Source organism: Peromyscus californicus, unplaced genomic scaffold, assembly GCF_007827085.1.
Source record: "Peromyscus californicus insignis strain IS unplaced genomic scaffold, ASM782708v3 Scaffold_17__1_contigs__length_78620276, whole genome shotgun sequence".
NCBI lineage: Eukaryota > Metazoa > Chordata > Mammalia > Rodentia > Cricetidae > Peromyscus > Peromyscus californicus.
Window position 1 is genome coordinate 48,797,385 of NW_026294469.1, and position 27,359 is coordinate 48,824,743.

Genomic DNA, 27,359 nt, shown 5'->3' on the forward strand with positions numbered 1-27,359 from the left:
CCAATTCCTTCTCAATACTTCTGATTACACCAGAGATTAGGGACACCTTACTCAGACAAGGAATTTGTTGATGTTGTTGCTGCTAAGTTCCCATTTGTTCTGTTTCTGCAGTGGGTAGTGTTTGAATGCACAGTCTCATAACTGGTCAAAGTGGTGAGAACACGTGACAGTTGAGTGCTCATTGCTAAATATAACAGGGACATCTTTATCAACCCCCACCCTAACCAGGTTCAGGAAACATCCTGGAAGAGCCAGAGGATGGGCAGGGGCAGTGGCCTGAAATAATGTCTTCTGAATATGACATGGCATTTGTATGTGTGAACTCGTGGTAACCAGGGATCCCTGCAGAGACTTCCAAAGATCTAGCCTGTCCACATTTCAGCATGAAGGAAATCAGGGTCAAATGAGGACTTAGCTGAGGAGATATTAGGATTAGTTACTGGTGGGGGAGAAAGAGTCACTGTTCTTTAACATGTGACCACTAGAAAGTTGCCCATGATCAAGTAAATAACCCCACACCAGAACACGAAAGTGATCCTTAGGAAAATTAGTGGAGTATTTAAAAACATAAAGACTAGAAATCATAGGGGCAACCACTGGGAAGAGGAAGGATCCCAGAGAGAATAAGAGTGGGAAAACAGAGAGGAATATTGGGTGAAGAGAATAAAAATGCTACATAGATGCATGAAATTGTCATAGTAAATAAAAATGTTTCAAACCAAACAGACCAATCCTAACATTGTCCCCAGCAGGTTGTAGCAGAGGCATCCTACAGGGGCGTCTTTCACCCCAGTCTAGCTTCCCCTGGAGTTTAGAATAAATATGCTGAGCTGATAGAAAGAGGCAAGAAAAGAGTACTAGGAAGTCACAGGATTGAGACACAGCAATTTTCATATATTTTGTATGAGCAGCCAGAGAGCCAGACAAGGGCCATGACAGGCTCTCCTAATAGTCCTGCCAGGGACCAGCCCTTAGCTTCAGTTTGGAGGAGCTGGTTGGAGCTTAGCAAATAGTTCTCAGGAAAAGCACAACTCATCTGTAACTAATCAGCAGGTGCTCCACAGCCTTCTGCTTGAAAAAGATAGCTTTCCCTACCCCACCTCTGGAAAGTCCCTAACCACTAGAGATACCTACCAATCCTATAAACTTTTTGTTTAAACCTACCAATCAGACCCCAGACTAAACTCTCCTCCCTGGAAGTTATCTAACCCTGATTAAAAGGAGCCTTCGAGCTTCTCTCCAGGTCACAATTTGCCATTTTTGCAGGTGATTAGACACAAATATGTTGGTAATTTTAATAATTGCTCTTGCTGATTGCATATGTGACTGGTGGTTTTTATGGAACTTCTCATGGACCTGAACATATGCTGCATTGGCCAGGAAGTCCCCCCAAAGACTCCTGACATGTTGAGCATTTGAACCAAGCTGGTAATTGAGCACTCTTTGTCTTGGTTGGTCATTATTCTGGCTGTCATTGTTTTGATCCATTTGTTGATGTTTCTGGGAAGCTTGAGCTAACTGAATCTGGAGGCCTGAGTGTTACCTGGTTGCACTATTAGCACTCACACCACATGGGCTCAGAGATGTCTCTGAACTACCTGGAAGAGACTGTGTCCCTTTGGTTGAACTGGGACAGAGGATTCCTTTGGTTGAATGGAAACCCAGGATGCTCCTGTCACAAAAACAGAACTTGCCCTCCCACACCACCCACACTCCACCCCCAGTGAGACAAGCTGTAAGCCCATTCCTGGTTTCTGTTTAATGTGCCCTACTGGTACAGTGTGCTCTGGTGCCCTCTTGTGTTTTTGTCTGAACACTACTCTTGTTCTCCTAGAAGGGATGTGGCAAATGGCTTCCACCACCACCACCACCACCACCACCACCACCACATCCCCTGAACATTTTCTTGGACCAGTTCAAGGACTCTCAGGCCCAAGCCAGTGACTTGGGGATCATTTTCTGAAAAGGGGGTGGTTGGATGCTCAATAAGGCATGGTATGGCAGGCAACAGGCTTCAGACCAACAGGATACACTCCCAGGGAGGGCCAGCAAAGAGAAACTTCCTGTGGTTGCTAAGCTGCTGAGGCCCTGTTGTGACACTGTAGATGGGGCCTGGGGCTGGGGCAGCTTGTAAGGGGAAGACAGACTGGGACAGGACTTCTAACACCAGACCAAGAACCTTGTGTTAATTATTAAGAACAGGGAAGCTGACCCTCTTTTTTGCAGGATGCTGATTGCCAGGCGGGCACTCTGCCCATAAGCTGCCCTTGTACATGTGGATCTCCCCTCCCTTCCTTCCTGAGCCAACTTCTTCACTGTGGAGCAAGGTCCTTGCCACAGCTGCTTTCTCTTAATCCCTTCCTGTCCTGACAGTAAGAAACTGCTGAATTGAACCAGCCTATAAAATACTATGTTTGGGGAAAAGTATGCCTCTGTTTCCACAGGAAAAAATATCTGGTTTTTGCTCATTCAGGTGCAATTGATTGATGGGAGAAGGCCCAGGCCCTTGTGGGTGATTCCATCCTTGGGATGGTGGTCTTGGGGTCTAAAAGGAAGCAGTTCAAGCAAGCCAGTCAGCAGCACCCCATCCATGGCCTCTACACCAGCAGCTGCTTCCAGGTTCCTGCCCTGTTTGAATTACAGTCCTGACTTCCTTCCCAGCTTGTTTTGTTGTTGTTGTTGTTGTTGTTGTTTGTTTTGTTTTGTTTTGTTTTGTTTTGTCATGGAGTTTCATCACAAAAATAGAAACCTTAAGACAAGATGGTAACAGGATCATGGAGTATTGTGAGAGATCTGACCATGTTGTTTTGAGAAGGATTGTGAAAGGACCTTGAAACTTTGGTCTAGAAAGCCATTAGGAGTTCAAAACTTAATAACCTTTTCTGTGGAAGCTTGGAAGATAAGAATGTTGAAAGTAAAGCAAATAATGGAGGCCTGGCTTGTGAAGTTCCAGAGGGAAGTTTGAGAGTCACTTAAAGACTAAAGATGAAAATCTGTGGTTATGGTTAGCTGGGGCTGAAGAATTAGTTGTAATTAACAAGAGAACAGAGATACTGAAGAAAGTCTTTGCTTTACTGGGAAACTAAATGCTGGCCAACTGGAGGTAAGAAATTAGCAGTGATTGAGAAGAGACCAACATCACCAAGGCAAACTCTTTTGGGAAGTGTTTCCTCAGGGTCAGTGCACAGAAGCTGTGTTCCCAGGCCACCAAGGTTTTACTTCTTCCTGGCAGTTGTACTTGGTAATGTCCAAGAGTCTCTCAGGTGGATTTGAAGACATGAAGGAGTGATGGAAAGAAGCTGAGGCTTGGCACTGTGAGAGGCCAGGATTTAGGCCATTAGAGAAGGTTCAGCCTCAGTATTGGTGGAAGCCCCAGGATTGAAGAGTTGAAGGTGAGAAAATGAGGCTTGCTTGGACCATGAAGAGAGCCCAGGAGTGGCTATTGGTGGCAGCCTCATTGCATCAAGGGACTTTATCATTTTTGGAGATGCCAGTGCCATGGAATGACCATCAAGGACAGCTGCAGCAGTAGAGTGGAGACAGTCCAAATCACTGTTGAGAGGTCAGAGCAAGAGAAGTGACCCAATCCCTTTGAGGAATCCTGAAGATTTCGAGTGGATCCCAGACATGGATACTGAATTAATTACACAGTTCGAATTTGTTTTTGCTTTGATATGATTGTGACAGTGCCCTGGCTCTTCCCTCTTGAAGTAAGAAAGTATTTAAATTATTTGTGATTTTATAGGAGACCACAGGTGAGAGACTGTGAAATAAAAGACTTTAGATTTAAAAAGAGACATTGAGGGCTTTTTTTAATGAGGTTGAATTTTAAAGTGTTTGAATTTGTAAAGAGGTGTGACTTTAATAGTTGTAAAATGTTTTATATTGTGATACTGATATTTGTAGTGGTTTAAATAAAAATGGCCTCCATAGGCTCTTAGGGAAAGGCACTATTAGGAGGTGTGGCCTTGTTGGAGGCTTTGGGATTTAAGATTCTCAGAACAGGCCCTGTGGCTCACTTTCTCTTCCTTCTGCCTATGGATACCGATATAGAACTCTCAGCTACCTATTCAAGGCCATGTCTGTCTGCATGCCACCCAACTTCCTGCCATGACAATAATGGACTAAACCTCTGAATTGTAAGCCAGCCCCAATTAAATGTTTCCTTATAAGAGTTGCTGTGGTCATGGTGTCTCTTCAAAGCAATAGAAATCATAACTAACACAGTATTAATTTGTGATATTGGAGATGAACAAGAAAGGAAAGGCTATGGCTAAAAAGTGATGTGTGTGTGTGTGTGTGTGTGTGTGTGTGTGTGTGTGTGTGTGTCAAGTTGACAAGGGGTCAATTGTACTATATAGTTTTTGTCAGTTTGACACAAGATAAAGTCATTTGAAAGGAAGGAACCTCAATTAAGAAAAAAACCTACATAATATTGGGCTTCAAGCAACCCTGTAGAATAATTAGTGATTGGTGGGGAGAGCCCACTCGATTGTGGGTGGTGCCATGCTTAGGTTGGTGGTCCTGGGGTCAATATAAGGAAGCAGGCTAGGAATCCAATAACCAATATCTCTCCATGATATCTACATCAGCTTCTGCCTCCTGATACCTGCCCTGTTTGAGTAGCTGTCCTGACTTCCTTTGATGATGAACAGTGATGTGGAAGTATAAGCCAAGCAAACCCTTTTCTTTCCAAATTACTGTTGGTCATAGTATTTCATCATAACAATAGCAACCTTATCTAAGACAGCCTCTGATTCCACAAAGCACATCTTCAGTTTAAGTCACACAGCATAATTCCTGTGTGACTGCCAGTTCCAATGTCACCTTAACACCTCCCCTTTTGGTCCTCTGACTCTAATCCTATTTCCTCAACTTTATGGCATAGTCATTTTCTTTAGTCCTTATCCCCACTGTAGCAGACTGATGGGAGAACTGGAAATGAGCTGTAGATGTTTAGGGTGAGAGGAAAATCAGAGTGGGAAAGTCCATGTTAAATCCCATTTATTCAATACAGCACTTCAGTGTCCTCAAGTCATCTTTTAGATTCACTGTTTTCTTTTAAGTATTTTATTTTATTTTATAAAGGAATTCTAACTGTGCTCTGGAGAAGGGGGTAGAGAATTTCCCAGCATGAATAAGGCCTCAGTTCAATCCCCAGCACCTCATCAAATGCAGGAGTTTGCGGCTCTCTGAAATTCTGGGACTCAGGGAGTAGAGGTAAGAGAATCAGCACTTCCAGGTCATCCTTGGTACATAGTGAGTTAGAGGCTAGCCTGGGCTACTTGACACCCTGTCTCAAAAAAAATGAATATCAAGTTCAGCAACATGGCTCAGCAGGTAAATACACTTGTTGTCAGACCTAAGAATCTGGGTTTGATTGTTGGGTAATTAATTACCTCAGATCCTATACTGCTACCCTTTATTCTCCACAAATGTGAACAAGATCTCCTGTGGCAGCACAGTGGACTTCACCATCAGTTAAGGAACCAGTAAACACCCACTGTCACCCCTGAGCCTCCTCTTCCTGCCTCACTCATGTCAAATCAATTCACAGACTTAATCTCTGTTTCCAAATCCAATCACACTTGACCATTCCTCCTACAATATCGTCTTCAAGACTTTCTCAATTCCAGCTTTGATTATGTCATTGACATCACTGTATTTCCTCTGAGTATTCTTGCGACCACATGGATGATAAAATGGTCAGAATTATCCTAAGGACACTGAAATCATGTCAAGTCAACTCTGAGATGCACCATAAGGATTCCTTTCCCCTCAGGGAAAGTTCATTAGGTATGCAGTGCACATGCTATGTACAACATAACTTTGAATATAATTATTACTCTTCTGGGGCCTCTGGGGTCTGAATCCCAGTCACTCTGCTATCTAAGGCTGTCTTCTCATCTCAGGACTTTATACTTAGTGACTGAATACTTTCCTTGTTGCTCTCCCCCAGCAGACACACGGCTGTTAACTTAATCGCCTTTCTCTAGGTTGTGCTTCAACTAGGCAGGCTTTAGCACTGACACCCCCATTGGGATATAAGATTGTACCGGCTTTAACATTCACCATGTTTTCATTATGTTTCAGTTTCTTCACAGCACTTGCTGCCACATAATGTGTATCTGTCTGGGTTCATTCGTTGTCAGCCTCCCACAGTATAATGAACCTCAGGTAGCAGAATGTGCCTTTGTCTTGCTCAGTTCTTCTTCATGAACACACTAGAATATGGTGGTTTATCATCAGGGAGTGAACGGGTGTATTGGAATGCATCTGGACTTTATTATGAACATTTGTGACTATTCTGTAGTTCTAACTGGTGTGTATGAAATTGAAGTCCCACTAAATTAATAGACAGTTGGGTCAAGAGTCTGAAGAGAGCACAAAAACAGTCTAATACAAACTGGATATCTTAGAATCATATTGTGTATGAGCACAAACATACATATACAGACTCACTGCACAGGCAGATCCTGTCCAATCCACAGGACAAATGGGAACAGCTGTGTAGGAAACCAGAGCTGCAGAACTTTGTTCAAACTGACTTCAGACATGAGCTTGGAAGAGGTGAGTAAAGAGGATGTCCAAAGGGGGATGCTAAGCCTGGTTAAATAAACACCACAGTCAGATTTCCTGTTGAGGGCCAGTCACCCACAGGGCACAGAGAGAATGTCCCTGAAGCACACAGACTGTTCTGTCTTTTCAGTTTTTCCCTCTCATTCTTTCAGTTCTACCTCCTGGATTTGTGATGCAGACTCCAGTGTGACAGTTGTCTGCAAGGTCTGTCCAGTGAACGTGAACACGGAATGAGAAGGCTGTGACACAGCAAACATTACAAAAGGAAACCTGCCTAAGTGACAGCTGCCACCACATCCTGACGCAGCCCATGTACCCTACAGAATAAGAAAACATCCTTAGCACTCCTGCTATACAATAAAGAAAAACACAGTGAACAAGATTCTTCAGGCACAGATTTCCACAGTCAGCTATAGTAGAAGCAGCATGCAGAGAGAAATCCTCTCCGCAGTCTAGAGCCTTGGGATGCAGGAATTAAATAACTGACCCTGAACTAGACAGCAAGATGAGAGTGAGATACAACAACCTCATGCACACTGCAGAGATATTCCATTACCTGAAGCATCTGTTGACAGTCATTATAGGGAGAGGAATAAGAGGCAAGTCACAACAATTGGATATGTTTACCAAAAACAATACGCATATCATTTCCTTTAGGTCTATCTCAGCTTGAAGGATTGGCAAAGACCATCCACAAGCCTGCCCAATCCAGAAACTATCAAAGCATCCTAGCTTTGAAACTGAGGATCCCCACTCTCAGGCATGTTCCTAAATATCTTGTTACCTATGTGTTCCTTAGAGAAAAGATGATGAGTCTCAGAAGTTAAATTTGAATGCTCCTGTCCTCTTACCAGAAAATCCCGTGTCCAGTATATGAGCTCACTGTAGGTCAGCTACAGGAACTGCTGTCCACCGTGCTACAGGCTCTTCACACGAACCCACCCCTGGTACCTCTGAGGAAAGCAGCAGGTTTATGTTAGTTTGGAAGAACTTCTACACTCTTCTGACTCTGCTCCTCCTGTCTCAGTGTGTGTTGGCCAATCACGGAGGAGCATTGATCAAGTGGCTTTTCAGAATTCCCTTCATTTCCAAGAAAAGGAAAGTGAAAACAAAGTGTTGTTTTTTCAATCTATAAACACTTCATTTCCTGGCAGAAAAGTTTGGACAGTCCCCAAATAAAAAAACGAGGCATTCTAGAGCTTGCAAGCTGAGGTACAACAGGCAGGATTTTAATAACTAGGGTAGAACAAACTGTTGAAAAATAATTTTTGTGATTCCTAACTCTACAAATATAGCCTGAAACTACAAACTGAAGTGGTACAGCACATTGTCTGGGGTTCTGTGCAGATGCCAGTTTTAGTCTCGCCCAAGACACAAAACATTTGACCCCCTCTGACTACAACCTTATTTCTTCACAATTGTGGATTCATGTCCTTAATTCTTGTCCTTCTCAACTTTCCTGTCAATGCAGAGATTTCCTCTGGTTCTGCTTGACAAATCTCACACATGATGCAACCATGGCCAATTTATCAGAATAACTGCCCTGCAGTGTCCAAAAGACACTCTTTCCTTGTAGTCATCCACAAATCTGACTCCTACAGTCTTTTCACCCTTTTTTCCATAACTATTCCTATTCCTTTGGAAGTAAAACTATGTATAACCCATTAGTTCTGAACATTTACCAATGTCTTATTCTATACATCTGGGACAGCTGTGGATATCTATATTGATTATAACCTCCTACAAATATGAGCTTCCATGAGAAGGATTAAGTAATGCCTTAATTTATGGCCATAACGGAAAATCATTAGGACATGCTTTAATATTATGTCCCTTTAGCATAATAGTAGTAGTAGATTCTGACTAGGGTGTATGTTCAATGTAGCCTTAGGTTATTGTCCAGATATGGTACCAAGTATGGGTTTCATATTGTGGAGTAATATTAAATCCAATCAGGAAGTAGTTCATTACTACCATCACATTCTTCTCACTATAACATTGGTGGTTATATCTTCTCTGATCAGACATTATTGTAGCTCACAGAGTTCACACCTGGATATGACCAACGTTTCATTTTCTCCTCTGCTAGTGTAGCTAGAACTTTCCAGCACTATGAAAGATAACCAGTAGGGGTGGATCTTCTGGGTCAGTATCAGCTTATTTTCTCCATGTTCTATAACTCAGGAATGTGGTGTTTTCACTAACATGATCCCAGCATCAAGTTCTGGAAGGTAATCAGGAGCACTGGCAGTGGCCTATAATGACCAGGGTCATCACTGGTCAACAAATCCAAAAAAGCTAAGTAATTCCTGTGTCTAGGCCTTTTATTTGTTACCCTGTAGTGTGCCTCAGGGACATTGTTGCCCAATAGAGGGAAAATCCATTTTCTTTTTGGTATGTGTATAGATATATTTTAGAAAGCCTCTGCATTTGGAGGTTACATATGACATTTTGGAAATCCTGTAGTGTTATTTACACCTTCTGCTTTCACTCCCCTCCCCTATTCTCACCTCTCAGCCCAATTTAACACCTCTTTATCCATATTTCTCTTTTAAATCCCATTTTCCCTCTCTTGTAAGTCTCACTTCATGGTCCCATAGTGTTTCAAAACCCATGTGGGTATCCCAAATAGAGCACACATATCTGAAGGGTGGAAGATAAGATCTAAACATAAGTGGGATTAAATGATGTTTGTCTTTCTGGGCCTCTCTTACCTTACTGAGAATGATTGTATCCTTCTCCATCCAATTCCCCATGAATTTCATAGTTTCCATTTTGTTTAAGAGATGAATAATATTCCATTCTGTAAAGTCACACATTTTCTTTATCCATTCATCAGCAGATGGGCATCCAGATTGTTTCCATTTCTTGGCTATTGTGAATAGAGCAGGAATGAAGGATGTGCAAGTAGCTGAACAGTAGGAGATGAAGCCATTTGGGAATATTTCCAGGAGTAATGCAGCTGGATCATGTAGTAAATCTATGTTCCTTTTTTTGTGGAGCTTCCACAAAATTACCCCAGTAACTGAAGGGTCCAGAGATATAAGATAGAAATATTGGAATGAGATAGGAATACAGGAATAAACATTTGTGAGATGAAGAGATGGAAGCCGACGGCCATCAGCTTTGCCAGCAAATGGGGATTAACCTTTCACTGGGCCCTTCCTTGTTTTATGATGGGCAGCTCTCTCAGCAACCCAAATGTTAGTGTTTTACTAAAGATTGCTCTCTGCAGCCACCTGCACTCACTATCAAAAGCCAAGGTTAACTTTTAATGAGTTCTATGTGATAACCTGCCTTGCATTGTTTCATATTCCTCCTTCTATGGGAACCCAGCTATGTCAGAAAGAGTTGCAGATTTGGGGCAAACATCAATTAGCTGTGTCAGGAAAGACTTCAGGGTTATACAAATATCAATCAGGTGAAACTCTGTAAAACCATGTTAATGGAAAATGGTTAATCCTTAAAAAGCAATTTGTCTTTAAAAGTTTAAATTAGGAATTGTGAAAAAAAAAATTTGTCCATGCTTGATGCTTTCTGCTTGCTATAAGAAGGAGATCATAACCCTATCCCCTCCAACTGCCATAGTTACAGATTCCCAAACTCTGGCTGTGGTATCTAGCTCATTAGCTTTTTGTGCCCGATGGTGATTTTTTTTTTGGAATAAAGTTTTTGCTTCTGATTTTAGACTGTGTTTGACCCCATTGTTTTGTGCATAATTGTGCAAATTGGCACTAACACAAGTGGGGAGTGAGTGTTATCGTTCCTCCACATCCACAGCAGCATTTGCTGCTATTTGTATTTTTGTTTCTAGCTATGCTGACTGAGGTGAGGTGAAATCTCAAAGCAGTTTTGACTTGTGTTTCCCTGATGGACAAGAATGTTGAGCATTAAAAAACATATATATTTCTCAGGCATTTGCACAACATTTTAAAGAACTCTCTGTTTAGCTTATACTCCATTTTCAGATTGGGTTACTTGTTTTCTTGATGTTTGAGATTTCTTTACAGATTCTAGATGCTAACCCCCTATGTACAAAACTGGTAAAGAGATTTCCCATTCTGTAAGACGCCTCATCACTCAACTGATGGTGTCTTTTAAAATTATTTGAGATAATGTCTTCCTTTGTCCAATGTAGATCTAGAATCCCTGTAGGACTATGAAGTCCAGACGGACCTGAAGCAGCTAGTGATTCTCCTTACTCAGCCTCTTGACTGTTGAGATTACAGCTCTGAATCACTGTGCCTTGATTGACTCAGGAACACACTTCTTGATTTTGTGAGCCAAATCCACAGATTATGGGCATTGTGTGTATATTAAACAGCCCTCTCTGGGTGACATTGAAAGCGTGTAGTGTCCAGCCTAACTCATTTCAATTTCTTTGAGTTCTCGTGAGAAATAATACAGAGCTCAGCTATAGCAGCTGTTTTTAGGAACTCAAGTTCATCCTAAGCATCTCTGCTGGGTGAACATTGAGTAGTACAGTGGGCTGCAAGAATATATTATAGAGATTCAGCTGTATATAATAAGCTATACTTTGACCAACCAAGGTGTCCTCCAGAGGAAGTCATTTATCAAGGAATACTTGGTGTTATTTAACTTATTAATATATATCAGCTGTCTTCTGCTATGAAATTCTTGTGTGCCCATATACTACTAGGCCATATGGCAAACAGTTAAGCTTCTCAGACCTTCTGATGATCCACTAGGTGGGACCCCTGCAGGGCCTAGGAAACAAGTGTGCTATAGATGCATAGCTTTGTTTCTTGTGCAAATGAAGCTCTGACCAACCTTCCCCTGACAGGGAAAACAGCACTGCAAAACAATTGACTCAGAACAAAGGACGTTTTTGCATACCCAGGTGAAGTAAAGGATGGGGCAGTATTCTTGGTCAAAGCAGAGTCATGTGGCCAAAAAGAAAGGATAAGGCAGTTTCTATAGATGGTAGATACAGGTGCATAGATGGAGAGAAGAGAGGAAGGCAGAGATTCTCAGAGCCAGGGGTAAGGAATAAGGAAGGAAACATGGAAGATGAAGGAACAGAGGATGAAAATGAGGTCAAAAGCATAGGAGCTTTGGTTAGTACTATTAGAGGAACATGATGAATAGGTACAGGGAGGAGCTGAATGTGAGGACTGTGCTTTATTTTATCATAGAGACAAAACAGACAAAAGAGCATGGTGTACATAGATTCTTTTCCCTCAGATAACCCCATGCCAGACATAGCATCTTCCCTAGCACCCTGAGAGTGATTTTCTCAGGTCAGGTCCTTGGGAAAATCCATTAGAGCAACACCTGGTCACAAGTGGCAGAGATCAGCCAACACCAGTGAAGACACCTGCCATGGTCAATGTCATCATCTGAGGAACTGGAGCTCATTTCCAGGATTGTAATTTAGTTAGGTGTTGATGATGTTGTTGTTTTCCCTCAGGCTGGGTCAGGCCCTGGAGCATTGTCTGCTCACAGTTCTTAGAGAAATGTGAGAGTTGTTCTGACCTTGGAAGGAATGCAGGACTCCCAGTGGACAAGGATAGCTGCATTTCCAGTCATTGCCAGGAATTCGAAACTGAAACTCCTTCTCTATGCTGCTTGCTGGTCATAAACAATGCACACTGGGAATGTGGGAAGAAGTGGAAGCAAGAGAGGGGAAGCTGTGGTTGAGCCTCCCCGCTCCATGGAGACTTCTTACTGTTCCTTCTCCCTGCCTTTCTGTTCCCCCTGCCTTTCCCTTTCTTACCAACCCACCATCCTTCAGCCTCACCACAGTACACTCACCACCATGTTTTTGTATTTTTCAACACGTTTTTATGAAGCCAGGCTGGCCTTGTTTTGCATTGGAACAGTTGATGAGCTTGAATTTGTTTGTTTCATCTCTAGCTCCCCAGGGCTGCCATCACAGGTGTATTGGTGTTGAGGGGTAAATCCAGTGCTTTCTGAAGTCTCCCAGCTGAACTACCACAATCTTACCCTTCATTTTTTTTCAAAAAAAAAATTAAATAATATATATTTATTTATATAAACAGACATGGTGGGATTACAGGCATGTGGTACTTTGTAGGACCACTTATCTCTAAAAGTGAAATATTGAGGGTTGGAGTGTTGGCTCAGTGGTAAAGCACTTGATGACTCAGTGTAAAGCATGACGACCTCACTTTGGATTGTCACACTCACAAAAGCCAAGTGTGGTTAAGTGGGATCACTGTGCAGTCTTCTACCCAGCAATGGTTACTAGGTTCAATAAAGATCCTGTCTTAAAAAATAAGGTGGAGAGTGATAGAAGAAGATACCATACATTGATAACCTTGCCTTCACATGTACATGCATGGTTGAATGTACACACAAACACACACACACACACACACACACACACACACACACACACACACACACGTCAAATTTGAATTTCTAAAAAATGCTAATAAAAGTTTTTGTAAAATGTAATGAGAAGTAAAAAGCCATTTCTAGCCAATGACATGATCAGGAAATGATTACCATCTTCTGAGTCTGATTTAAGCCTTGCCTAACTGATGAGAAATAATGATGCATATACTCTATACACTAATCTCATTTTATTGCTTGCTACAGATGTCAGTTACTTGAAATCATCTTATCTGTAGGACAAATTCAGTGTTGTATGTTTATCTGAAAGAGCTGGAAACAGAACCAATGACAACCTCTGAGTAGTGTACTCAAAAGAGAACTAACTAACTACCTTACATGGGTTTAGCAGTTTCAGAATGACATACTTGCTTAGTTTCTTCATTACCTTTTTGAGGGGTTTAAATGTCATCAGTTGATTATAAAAGAGTGTCTAGTCTCAGGACACACAATCAATCACTTCATTAGCTATTTGACCTTGCAATTATAATCATGTATAGAGAGAAATACTGTTGTACCCAGAGTCAGCCAAAGACCACCAAGAGACCGATCCGAATGCAAAACCGAAGAGTCGTTTTATTTATGAGTTTAAACCCAGGTCTCTCAATTCATCTGATGCAGCCACTGAGCAAGAAAGATGCCAAGTAGCAATCAAGCAGGGCTTTTGTAATGCTTAGGGTAGGGGATCTGGGGAAATTCCAATTCTAAATAGTTACAAGCTCAGGATTGGTGCTTACTTTAGGTGAGAGATGCTTGGTTTGAACTGATTGGAGAGTTGCAGCTATAAGAAAATAGCCATATCATCTAACAGTTTATGTCATTGCAGACTCATTTTCTCTGACAACTAGACGTTCTATTTCTTATCTGCAGGAAACTTGTTCCTTCTGACAGCTATAGTATACAATCTATCATATCCTTTATGTTATGGCAGAATATGTCTAGAGAGTGTTGTCTATGTGATTGTTAACTGTCTGGGTCTAGGGGCAACGCATCCTCTGATGAATTTCCCAGGGCCTGCTGCCCCCAGCCCAAACTTCTTATGGGTTCCCCAGGGCATAGGTGGTAGGGGCAGCACATCCTTTGGTGGGTTTCCCAGGGCTTGCTGCCCCCAGTCTGACCCTTAGAAGAGTGAAAGGCCATGAAGAGTTTCAAAAGAGACACACTACCCTTCACCTAACTGATGAGTAGGAAACAAAGATGATTCTCCTGATTCTAGACATAAATGATTGTAGTGAATGACTTACAAAGTTGTACAATGATAGTGTGTGTTAGCGTATTTTATAAATAAGCTGTGTAGATTTAGTGCTCAATGGGAAAACACCTGTGGTTTGTGTGGTAGATATTTTAAACCAAGGAGAAAATTGTAATTAACTATAATATATTGTCCAGGACCGTCACATCTTACACATGACGAGATGCTGCAGTAGAAAGTTAGTGCCATTCCACAGTAGATATAGACAGATGCAGAGATTGACCTCTCTATCTGTCATAAACAGATGCACCTGTCTATCAATTCTTCTATGGAAAAATCTGACTTGGACATAGGCATAGCTGCTTTCTCAACATTATATGCCCATGCTGGACAGATTACTCAGTGGTTAAGAGCATGCACTGCTCTGAAAGAGGACTGGAATTTGTTACTGGCACCCATGTCAGGGGGCTCCACTGCCTCTAATTCTAGCCCCAGGAATTTCCAATGCCTCTGACTGCCCCGGCACTTACATGCACATACTTTAATCCCCACAATACATATGCATGATTAAAAACAAAGTGAATCTTTAAAAGATTGCTGAATATCAAACCCACTTCACACAGGTATATATTTTTCTTTTTTTTTTTTTTTTTTTTTGGTGTTTCTGTAGAAGACTCTTCAAAACACCATTCAGTGGCAATGTGGAAATGGTGCTCACTCCTCTCAGGTATTGCCACTTCCTCTTAGGAACACTGTCATTTTGTATTACTACTGGGCAAGTGACAGTATTCCTATGGATAAGCTGTCACACTGCCATTTCGAAGCATTTAGTTGGAGAATGAGTACCTCTTAACTAATGCCATTAATTTCTTTATGTTTTTCCAATGTTTTCCCACTACCCTTTTCTTCTCTATTCCCCCCTTAAGTTCAGGTTCAGGATTAACTGACATAGTGGGTGCTATCAATCAACGAGTGTCTTGGCTTGTAAGATACATACCTTTGGATTACATCCGTATCCAGAGCACTTGTCCTTTTGACAGCCTTCTCCAAACATGGATGATATATAAGATTATTAGAATATCTTACAGGTGTGGTCCAGGTAGTCCAGCAATGGCTGTCTACCAATGGAGGGTCCAAGAATCCAGTTATATGTCTCAGCTGGTCTTGAGCATACACTGGAATCCCAAAGAAGTAGGCTTTCATGGCACAAAAAGAATGGACTTGACAGAGAGGTGAGAGCAAGCAGACAAAGAGTAGAAATTTCCTTCTTCCATGTCCTTTATATTAGCTGACAGCAGGAGGTGTGGCCCAGATTATAATTGTGTCTTCCCACTTGAAAAGGTCTAGGTTAAAATTACATCTTCACATTCAAGTGATTTGCATAATAATAAAATAATCCGTCATTGGTATACCCAGCCACTTGGATTTTAGTTAATTCCAAACATAGTCAACTTGTCAACCAAGAACAACAACAACAACAGATGGTCAATCTCCTACAAATAAAGTATTTTAAAGAAGCGAAACAGAAAGTCAGCATGACCCCACGTTAGCATATCCTGTATCTATGATGTGATATGTGAACAAAAACTCTTGAACATTCCCCATGATACTTCTGAGAACTGACCCCACAAACCTCACACCCCAAACCAGTAAGAACCTGACTCAGAAGTCAGAAAGCACAAGTGTCTGCAATTTTTTTTTCTTCTTTCAGGAAAAAATTCTAATGCTAGCATTTCTTGTTCTGAACAGGAAGAGAACCACTGGAAGTCATGACTCTGGTCATGATCACACAGAATATTAGGGAAACATGGTGGGAATATTGTTCCCCAGGAAAGGGACAAGGAGAGGAAACTGAGCCTGATAACTCATTTATAATCCAATGCTTCACCCAGGTTTCATTAGTCCTGGAATGGACGTCCAATACCCTCACTATCTACAGGAGCAGAAGGGTTGGAAGGAAGATTCACTCGGTAAGTCAGTCTGGCACCCAAAAATTCCCACAAATCTGTCTTGTCAACCAAAGATTACCAAAACCATAGAAAAGTCTGCCATTGTCAGAGTGTTTCTGGATTGGAGGCAGGCTAGGATGGAACTCCATGGCTCCAAGAAAAGCCTCTGTTAGCATATCAACTTAGAAATGTTTTTAAAAAATAAATGAAATTCATGTTGTTGTGGGATGTTTGCTGTGGGATGTTCTGTATGGCAAATGTGTTGCTCTGATTGGTCAATAAATAAATCACTGATTGGCCATTGGCTAGACAGGAAGTGTAGGCGGGACAGGGAGGAGAATAAAGCTGGGAAGTGGAAGGCTGAGTGAGAGAGACACTGTCAGCCACCATGATGAGAAACAGCATGTGAAGATGCCGGTAAGCCACGAGCCATGTGGCAAGGTATAGATTAATGAAAATGGGTTAATTTAAGCTATAAGAACAGTTAGCAAGAAGCCTGCCACGGCCATACAGTTTGTAACCAATATAATTCTCTGTATTTACTTGGTTAGGTCTGACGGCTGTGGGACTGGGGGGTGACAGAGATTTGTCCTGACTGGGCCAGGCAGGAAAACTCTAGCTACAAATGGCGTCCAAGGTGGTGGCAAGAGTTTCCACCTAAAAACTGAGAAAAAAAGATTCTAAAATGGAGCTAAAAACAGCTTCCTAATTGTCTCTCTCAAATGAGTGGCAGCTGCCAGTTTGAGCTATTTGTGGGTTCCTAGCGTGCATGCTTGACCTGCCGCTGTATGGTGGGAATGAGGCCTCTGCAAGTGGCACACTAAGCTGCATGGTGGATTTAGCCTCTGCTAGTAAAAAACAAAAAAAGAGGTTTCTGGGCTACACGCTGCTTGGTTAACAGCATAGACCCACGATAGCTCCCAGAGCTGGCAGTAAACTACCACCGCCATGTTGGGAAGCTGAGGTGGGTGGAGCCAGCAGCCACAGCTGCTGCATTTTAAAGCAATAGATTCACAATAAGACAGATTCAGATGTAATAGTTTACAATGTGTGTAAAATATTTGTAGGCTTGAAAGAGACAAAAAAAGGTGATATATACAGTTATATAAACAAATACATAGTTTTAAAAAATAAAGTCTTTAAAGAGACAGTAAAGTTAATAAAAAAATAAGCCACGTAAAGATGAATATTACACAGAGAATCTGGATTGTGTTGTCTTTGGGATTTTTAACTGCAGAAAAACATTTGATTGTAAAAGCTGTTGAGTTATGCCAAAATGTATATTTTAAGGGTACCTTGACTTCAAAATTTGAATATAAGGATATGTTGCTTTGGAAAGGAGACTCTGCTTTTGTTCCCACAGAAAGCCAGAGGCTATGGATTTGTTCCAGATTAAGATACATCAGGTTTGACCAGCCAAGACCCCCCTGAAAGGTCTCCGATGACACCATGGCAAAGATGATCCAACATCCAGAATGTTTTCAAGGCAACTGGCTCAGACGATACAGCCTCATGGACTATTCCATAATCCTAAAATTTTCTTTGTGTCCCCATAAGATACAGCGCCCCCCTCCAGCAGGAAGTAGTAAGAGAAGCTACGCCCAAATTCCCAAATTATATGTAATTTTACTTTGTTAAGGTTAAAACCTTCCTTTTTGAAAAAAAAAAAAGGGGGGGGAAGTGCTGTGGGATGTTCTGTATGGCAAATGTGTTGCTCTGATTGGTCAATAAATGAATCACTGATTGACCATTGGCTAGGCAGGAAGTGTAGGCAGGACAAGGAGGAAAATAAAGCTGGGAAGTGGAAGGCTAAGTTAGAGAGACACTGCCAGCCGCCATGATGACAAACAGCATGTGAAGATACCGGTAAGCCACGAGCCATGTGGCAAGGTATAGATTAATGGAAATGGATTAATTTAAGCTGTAAGAACAGTTAGCAAGAAGCCTGCCACGGCCATACAGTTTGTAACCAATATAATTCTCTGTGTTTACTTGGTTAGGTCTGACGGCTGTGGGACTGGCGGGTGACAGAGATTTGTCCTGACTGTGGGCCAGGCAGGAAAACTCTAGCTACAGATGTTCGTCAGAGACAACCATTCAGACATGGGTTTAAGCCAATAGAAAGTCTTTTATTAGCCTGCTGGCGACTACTCTGGGTATTCAATATCCCAATGCAGTCTGGACACTTCCTCAGAGTTCCTAATCACAAAACCCACATCTTGGGTTGACATACTTAGTTAACAAGAACAATTAACCAGAAGTGAAACCACAGAAGCAAAAAAAAAAAAAAAAAAAAAAGCAACGTTAGTACATAAGGACTTTCCTAGCACTATGGATTTTGGTAAATCAGGCCCTTGTTTTCCTTTTGGTATGAAATTTGTTTTGCTGCCTATGTGCAAAGTTGTGCGGCCTGAATGGTACTTCCATCATGGCGTCAGTTGTGCTAAGGTCTGGGGGCCTGTTACAATGTTAAAATATATATGAAGACAGAAGGGCTTTAAAGACTTGGTGAAGCAAATATAAATTATAGAAACGATATCTGTAACTGTTTAAATGTGCACTAGATATCTAGCAATGAGCCATGATACTCTAATTAGAAATGGATGTTCCCCATATTAGTTGAAAAGTACGTATGAATCTATGAACCGGTCATTTTTTAGGCCTTAATTTTTCAGCCAAATTTTACAAGTAAGTTTGAGATGGTCCTTGAGATTTCTTGTGTGTGGTGTGTATGCCTGTGTGGATGTATGTATGTATGTTGTATGAGTATGGTGTATTGTGTATGTCATATGTGCTAATGTGTGTGTGTGAGTGTGTGGGTGTGGGTGTGTGTGTGTGGGGGGTGTGTGTGTGTGTAAGTACGGGTGTGCCTGTTCATGTATAGAAGCCAAAGGAAGATGTCAGGTATCTTACTACTTCATACTATGCCTTATTCATTTGATGGAGGGTCTCTCACTGAATCTGGAGCTACGCTCATGGCCAGAACACCTTGGCACCTCCTGTCTTCACCCCTTCCCCAGTGTGGCCATGCCGGCCTTTCACCTCCTTGTAGTTCGTCTTTGAACTCAGGTCCTCATTGTTTTGTTGCAGACACTCTAACCCACTGAGCCATTTCTCCAGCCCAGTTTCTGAGTTTTCTGAGGGACATAAAAAGTGTTATTATCACCTCATCCCTAGGAGTGATTAGGAGAACAATGAGGACAGTGACAAAATGAAGAGAGGGAGGCAAACGGGAAGCATGATGAGGTGCAGTTGTGACAGGAAAGTCACCAGAAGGCTCAGGATTAAGACACCTGCCTCTATGCCTGATGTTTTGAGCCATAGCCCAGAAGCCACATGGTAGAAGAAGAGACCCAACTTGTTATGCATTCTTTTTATCCATAAACAATGTTAGTGATGAGTGTGTATTGTGAACCCAAGGACTATTTTGTAAACATATAGCTGAGAGATAATAAGCCAGAAATGGAAAATAGTTATATGACCCGTCCCGCGGGCCAGGTTATTGGGGAGACCCGAGGAGGCACCTCCTGAAAGATCAATGGGGGCAAGAGAGAAAGGAGACCAGGCGCATAAGGGAAGACAGAGTCAGTCTGAGTCGCATCAAGGTCTCATTTATTGACTGGGTATTGAGGCTTATAAGCAGGGCTTCAGGCAGGGAGGGGGAGCAGGGGAAGCAAAAGGAGAGAAGAATGGAAAATTCCTAAGGAAGGGTGAGGTCGCTTTGGTCCCAGGCCCCTGCAGCTGGCTGATTAGCACATACTCCAGGAAGTTGTAGAGCCCGCGGTTAGGCCAGGAACCTGTTTTTGCAAGGTTTGATAAAGTAAGGAAGGTCACACAAAATTCAAGACACAGCTGTCTGGAGTTGGGCCCCAACAGTTATATATTCCCTTTATACTCAGTCAATTTCCTTAGAATTACTCTTTTCTTTTTCTGGCATTTACTCAACTTCCCTTGCAGAGTTCGTTGATAGAAGGTTTTGTGTTTCCTTGGTTGCATCATTTTGCCTTGAATTTCCATACTTCTTGATCCTCTTTGATACATCTGGTACATCTGGTGTGCCAGTGTCTTACCAATTGGGCAGGAGTATTAATTAGGAAAATAGTTTCCCCTGAAGATATTGGGTATTATTTAGAGGCAACATAGTCTTTGGTTTTGTTTGGATACCTATGGTTTCTCCACAAATTGCAACTGATGACTCTAAGGACTTAATGAGTGTGGTAACAAAGTCAAACACCCTAATCTGAACCAAGTCACACAGGTGATGGCATTCTAATAGCCAAAGAGGTACATATAATTTGGTGTTAAGGTGATTGAAACACTCAAACAGCATTTGAGTGTGTGCCATACATAGAAGTTGGGGTGAAGTATGGATAGATTTGGTCTAAAAATGGCACCACACACCAATAGCTTGCATGGGGAGGGAGCTATGTAAATAGAGGTACCCATGTGGGACATTGTGTACTCATTATAAGTCCTTGTGGAGCTCAAAACCATGGGTGGCTACAGTATTGCCTTACAGAAAAATCCATGCCTCTGTGGTGCTGATATGGACAACTCAGGCTCTACTCTGTTCATTTTTGAGCTGTAAGAAGACTTATGACATGCAAACAAGCCCAGGCTGGGAATCCAGAGCACTCCATGCAAGGTGCGCTGTTATCTTCTTGACCTGACTATCTGGAGTCTCCACTCTTCATAACTCTCTTTCATGTTCCAGCATTCTCCAAACATTCTCAGCAAACATCATCTGCTTGTTCTTAGATTTTATTTCTTCAGTGGAGAAGGGGTTGTCTGGTGTCTCTAGTTAGTCATCTTTTTGGTAAGTCTGCATCTCAATTTACAGTAAAAACAAAAAATACTTTGGTGTATTTGGTGTTGGTATTTGAGTGGCATAGCTTCCATTAAGAAAGCAACTTAAGTTTATGCATAATTTGCATAACCTATTATACACTGATTGTTTTTCCCTCCTGAAATCATGTTAATATCCCAACCCCTCAGTGGGATCATGTTAGGAGGAAAGACTTTGGGAGGCATCTATGGTTAGACTAGGTCACAGAAATGGAGTCCAAATGATAGGATCGTGAGAAGAAGCGACAAGAGAATCATTCTCTGCACACATACACCATGGAAGGCCATATGAGGCATTACCAGGAAGAGTGCTTTCACTGAATGTCTGCCCACACTGGCATCTGAATCTCAGACATCAGTCACTAGAAGTGTAAGAACAAAATTCTATTGTTAACCCACACAGTATATAGGATTATAGCAGCCCAAACCTTAAGAAACCACTCCTCACCATGAATACTTTTCCCTTACCTCTGTATCTTTCTTTCAGTCTTAGTACCAAATGTAATGGTTATTTGAATTTTATTTCATGGAAGATAAAGTGTCAGCCAGGGAATGGGCAATGAGATAATCATCCAAAAACAGTAATACTAAGGACAGTCATTGTGGAGCTATTATGGGTTCTTGGGAATGTCAAGTAGCAACAAATGTCTATATTTTAACAAAAGAATTTATTAAATGGTTTTTATTGATATGGAGTAAATCAGTATTTTAGTAATCACAGCATTTAAAATCTATAAAGTAGAGGAATCTATTCATCTTCACTGGTTCTGGCACATAATTAGAGAGCTTCTTTAACATTTTCTCAAGAATTCTGATTAAAAAGTATATTTAGTAATCTTAGGTATTATTAAGATTATTGCAGTCTCTATGATTATTGTTTCTCATGCGCACATGTTAGCTCTTTATTTAAACATATATATATTTAAATTTTGTTCTTTACTTACTTTTATTTTATGAATGTTTGCCTTGCATATATATCTTTTAACACATCTGTGACTAGTCCCTGTTTAGGTTAGGAGAGGGTATTAGATCCCCTGGAACAGGAGATATAGTCTACTGTAGCTACTATGTGGGTCCTGTTATGTGGGAATTGAACCGGGGTCCTCTGCAGGAACAGCCAATGTTCTTAACCTCGGAGCCATTTATCCACCCTCCTTTTACCCTTCCTCAGGAATGCTAGGGATTGAACCTGAGGTCTCAAGCATGTTAGGCAAGTATGATACCATTGAGCTACTGCCCCGAAACTTCCTTCTTCTTCTAAAGAAAAAACTTTTGGTTTGTGTGCATTTGCACGTGTGATTGCAGGCATGAACATGACATGGCATGTGTGCAGAGGTCAAAGGACAACCTTGGTGTTGGCTTTTACTTTCACTTCCTTGTGTCAGGGTCTCTTATTCACTGCTGCATGTGGCAGGTTAGCTGGCCTCAGAGCTTCCAGGATTCTCTGTCTCTGCCTCCTATCTCACCACAGGAGTGTGTGATTACAGATGCTTAGCTGGCTCTATGTGGGCTCTAGAGATCTGAACAAAGGTTTTCAGACTTGCAAGGTAAGTTCTTTATCTACCGAGCCATGTCTCCAGTCAAGTTATGGTTTCTCCCTGGGTATCTCTATCTAAAGAGAAAACACAAGTATCAAATTCAAGGTTACAGAGGCCATCATTACCAAGAATTCACAGCAGCAGCTGGAGGCGGCTAGTGCTACTCCAACAAGTGAAAAAATAGAGAACAATTAATGAATGAAAGCATGCTGCTGATTATCCCCTCTCTCCACATAAACACCCAGAGATACACACTAGCTAGGGAATGATGCTACCCACAGCAGGCAGGGCTTCCCACCTCAATTCACATAAGCAAAGTAATTCCCCAAATCAAACCCAGAGGTTCATCTTCCATGTGATCTAGAGTCTGTCCAAAACTATAACCTTCACAATGTTAAGCCTAAAAATGGATGCTACTTTATAGTGAACTAATTCAATTAAATGTGCAATTACTCCATCTGAGGGTTTATTCAAAGTGAGTAGGTAGCTTTTAGATCTCAGCTTATTTACATACATCTGATTGATTCCCCTTGCTACAGCTAATGAGGATATATGATCACTAAGTATGGATAAAGCCTGGATGGCATGAATAAACTCAGTATGTTGTTTTGCAATATCAGTGTCCTATGTTTCTGTCATTGATTCTGATGTTTGACAGCTACAGGATTTCAGCCTAATCAGAAACCAAGTTGTTTCTTGAACATATCTCTTTGAGAAGAGCATTAGCATCATCTGTCACCATGTCAACGAAATATAATTTTAGGTAGTATAATTCCTTAACATAAACATTCTTATTAAACAAATGCCCATTAGCCAAACAGAACTCCTCATAATATCTTGAAAGCCTTTCTTGTACTGTTTCTTTCTTTGTAGTTTTGAACACATTAGGAGATTTCATCTTTGCCTTGAGCTGATCCACTGACATTTGCCAGTCCTTAGCCAAACTCTGCAAAGATGCATCATCTACTCCAAACACAGTTCGATAGAAGTTCAGGCTTTTCTCAAGATTCTCCACATCACTGTCCATGAAGAGGTGGGCCAGTGAAGGAATGGTACTCAGGAGGTCAGTTGTAAAGGCTTCTAGCCAAATCCTCTGCATCAGGAATTGTCGCTTCCTTTCAATGGCTGTACCTGTAATATTAGGCAAGGAAAGCATAAAAATGTGTCGTTTGTATACAGGGAGAGCATTCATAACCTTGTCCATCAGGATTGGGAAATCATAATCAGACAAATTTTTGTTAGAGATCAAGAAGATTGGTGGTTCATCAATGTTATTCTCCTGAAACGTTTTCACACAGCTGTTGAGGATCTGCTGCAGGACCTTTTCTCTGTTAAAGGTGTGTGGTTTGAATTCCTTTTCATTGTTTAAGTCAGAGTCCACCTTGGTTCTCACGAAGTAGAAATCCTTCTTCATCATGCTGATTGCTTTGGCAAGGTCTATATCATTTTTCTTAAAGCGTGTGGCAGAAACAATAATGAAGAAGTCATACTCATGGAATTTCATTTTCTCCAGATAATCTTTTGGTGGGAAATTTGTGGTTCCAATCCCAGGCAGGTCCCAAAAAACCACATTGGGAATATTGGGGTGTTTGTATGGATGTCTCTTCATGGTTGTTTCCACCACTCCGATTTCAGCTGCATCTTCGTCTTCATGCCCAAGCCCTCTCAGGGCATTGATCAGGGTAGATTTCCCTGCTCCAGACTCCCCAGTCACAGCAACATTGAGTGGGCTACTGTCATTTTTTTTTAATGCATCAGTGATTGAAGAGTTTGCCCCCTGTATGTTTCCTTGTGTTAGGCTTAACTCAATTGAAGCTATGGTTTCCTGAGGAATGATTTTGTTTCCTGTCTTAAAATTTTTAAAATATTCGGCAAAGCTGGAGGCCAAATCTTTGTAGTGTTCATCCTTAGATGAAGAGAACAGCTGACCCATGACTGTGAGCAAATAAAGGTCCTGAAAGAAAGAAGGAAAAGTCAGGAAGGTGTGTATCAAATTTAAAATCTACATTATAGCAAATTTCAAGTATATTGCTACATACCCTCCTTAATGGTTGTAATTATTCATTAGATCTCTCACTATGTTCCATTTTACACAATTGAGATTTTGTGTCCTTTGACTAACATCACTCTATTTCCTTCTCCCCACAGCTTTGCCCACCACCCTGATTTCTACCTCTATGAGTCTGGCTACTCTAGATTTCACCTGTAATGACGCAATAGGGTCATTCTCTCTGCAGGTAGCTGAGACCTTCCCAGGAGATTTTAATGGTTTATTCTCCATTGTCTCTTCACAGATCATCTCATCTTTTCAGCCTGCTCTGTGCATCCCTGCTATGTAGACTCCATGAGCAGAGGTCCCTCACCTTCTAGCCTCTAGTATCATTCAGCTGTATGTGATCATGGCCTCGCATTTTCCCTGCTTGGGCTGCATGTCTGACTGTGCCTGCACCTATCATTCTTCGTAATCAATACTATTTGGCCTTTCTGAACTGATCAGTACTCCTGGTATTTTGAAGGAAAATATTTTCTTTTTATTATTCCATCTGCTTAGATCTGGTAATGGCCCCTCACACTCTCTGGTCTTGGGTTGTCATACAGTTCCCTATTTATCTGCTTGGCATATCCAACTTTCTGAATTTGTTCTTTTACTGAAGTTTCTTCATTTGAGTATTTATTAATGACTCCTTCCTGATGCGTAGTATATAACACTTTTGCAATAGAGAGTTGAATTCCAGGCCAATGGCCAAGTCTCTTTCTAAGGTAAAAAGGGCCCAAACTTTGCAAAGTATAATGCATATTTATATGGGGTGTAGTGTCTGCCAGTCCAGTCACCAGTGCCACACAGATACGTCCTAGATCACTTTCCTTTAAAGACACTTAGTGTCCCTGAACAACTGAATCAACAGCCAGGCCAGATAAAGTACTGTTAGGACATCACCCATCCCAGTCGATGCTTGCTACATGGATGGTCCAAGTGCTGGCACCTGCAGCATTTCAAATGAACACAGACAACATGTGCAGGAGACAGGAGAAAGAGTAGTCACTAGGCTGAGTTGATATAGTTAATAGTAATGTGGATTTGACAATCTGTATTGATACTTCTGTTATATCCATGGGCTTGATATAGGTCATAAGTATGCTAATATATGTTTTTAGAAATGTTGAAGGAAAATTATTTGTAAATTAGTTTTGTTTTAAGATAGAGAATGGCTGTAGAGTAAAAAAAAAGTATATGTGTATCTCTGAGTTAGCTATATCTAAAGGTTATTAAAATTTCTAAGATCAAAGTTCACTACACTGATACAGTTGTAAAAATCTGGTGTTATTTATATCAAGGAGGCTCTCTTAAGATACTGATCTGCTTTGGTAACATTTACAAAAGTAGACTTTAAGTGAAATGACATTTATCAGAACCATAAGATGAAGGTTGTGCTAAGTTACAAAAAAAACCTTACCTACCAGCAATTCATGGCTAGTAGACATTACATTTTTATATAACGTTATGGGATTAGATATTTTAATACCTAAATTGGTATGTACATTTTTTATAAAATTTTCCAAACCTTATGTTTCCTTCAGGTAACTATTTCCATTTCCTGCTGATAGCCTGACTGCTGACAGGGACAGGACCTGGGTCCCAGCACTGCCAGCTACAGAACAGAGAACCAAGAACATAGGCCATGAAGCCCAAACTCTGCTCCCCATCCTCAGGAAAATGCTGACCCCACAGGGTGTTGGGGGTGTGACTCAGCTCCTGGCCTCCTGGTTAGGCAATTCCTACTAAAATACCAGGGTCCCCTCTGAATTTTGTTACTTGTGTCCCAAGTTGGACAGACATCCAGGTTCAACTCTGTCAGCATCACATGAACCTAATACAGGAACGGAGGTCAGACCTAAGCTTTTCTGAAAGCTGCTGAAATTCGTTATTTAGTGATAAATTTGGCCAATTGCAAAAGCTGTCTGGACCCTGACAAAAATGAAAATGAAAATAGTGACATCTCTCAGGAAAAACATGAGCCAGGATCCACTGGATTTATCCTGGTGAAAGTTATCAAGACAAAAGTTGTTGGGGATCTTTTCATAAAGCCTCCCATCCTTTGATCCCCATACCTTGTTCTAATTATACACATTGTAAAACTATCTTGGGCCAGCAAGATGCCTGAGCAGGTGAGGCTACTTGTCACTCAGCCAGATGATCTGAGTTCTAGTCCCAAGACTCACATAGTGATGAGAGAGAACTGACTTCTAGAACTTGTCTTTTGGCCTCCACATGCATGTGCTCATAGATGTGGGCACCTATCCCTAGTACATGAGTACATAGAATGAATAAATAAATGTAATCAAAATACAAATAAAATGTGTTGTACAAATTCCCAGAGAACTACAAAAAACAAGAGAAAGGAAAATAAGGAACAACAAACTTTGGCTTATATGTCTTGCACTGAGTATGAAAACACAATGATAGTGATATGAAACATCAATCATTACAATGGGATGCACATCTTCATTAGCACTACAACTTTCCAATAAAAACCATGAAGTTAAAGAGGATTCCTAGTTAAAAATGCCCCACAGCATCCACTACTACTGTTTTGATAAATGGGCCAATTTCCTTCGCAATACTTGTGATTATACCAGAGATTAGGGATACCTTGCTCAGACAAGGGATTTGTTGGTGTTGATGTTGCTTATTTCTCATTTTTCTGTTTCTCCAGTGGGTAGTGTTTGAATGCACAGTCTCATAACTGGTCAAAGTGGTGAGAACATGTGACAGTTGAGTGCTCATTCCTAAATATAACAGGGACATCTTTATCAACCCCCCACCCTACCCAGGTTCAGGAAACATCCTGGAAGAACCAGAGGATGGGCAGGGGCAGT

At 41.3% G+C, this 27,359-nt stretch overlaps 2 protein-coding genes across 3 annotated transcripts in view; both read right to left on the reverse strand.

The window, feature by feature from the left end:
* Positions 1-27,359, reverse strand: part of LOC128112467 (interferon-inducible GTPase 1-like) — a 33,884-nt gene that overhangs the window by 5,461 nt on the left and 1,064 nt on the right. The window contains exon 1 of one of the 2 annotated variants that reach the window (XM_052741470.1): positions 7,431-7,517. The exons of the other annotated variant lie outside the window; for it this stretch is intronic. The gene's annotated coding sequence lies outside the window, so the exon portion shown is untranslated. Of the gene's footprint in view, positions 1-7,430; positions 7,518-27,359 lie in introns of those variants that run through there. 2 annotated transcript variants of the gene reach the window in all.
* Positions 23,155-24,414, reverse strand: LOC128112466 (interferon-inducible GTPase 1-like). Its single transcript, XM_052741467.1, has one exon. It carries the CDS (start codon positions 24,412-24,414, stop codon positions 23,155-23,157), a length of 1,260 nt encoding a protein of 419 aa, XP_052597427.1.

Bases quoted from the DNA above. Each gene is read 5' to 3' on its own strand.
- LOC128112466 (XM_052741467.1), bottom strand. From the start codon at position 24,414: ATGGGTCAGCTGTTCTCTTCATCTAAGGATGAACACTACAAAGATTTG.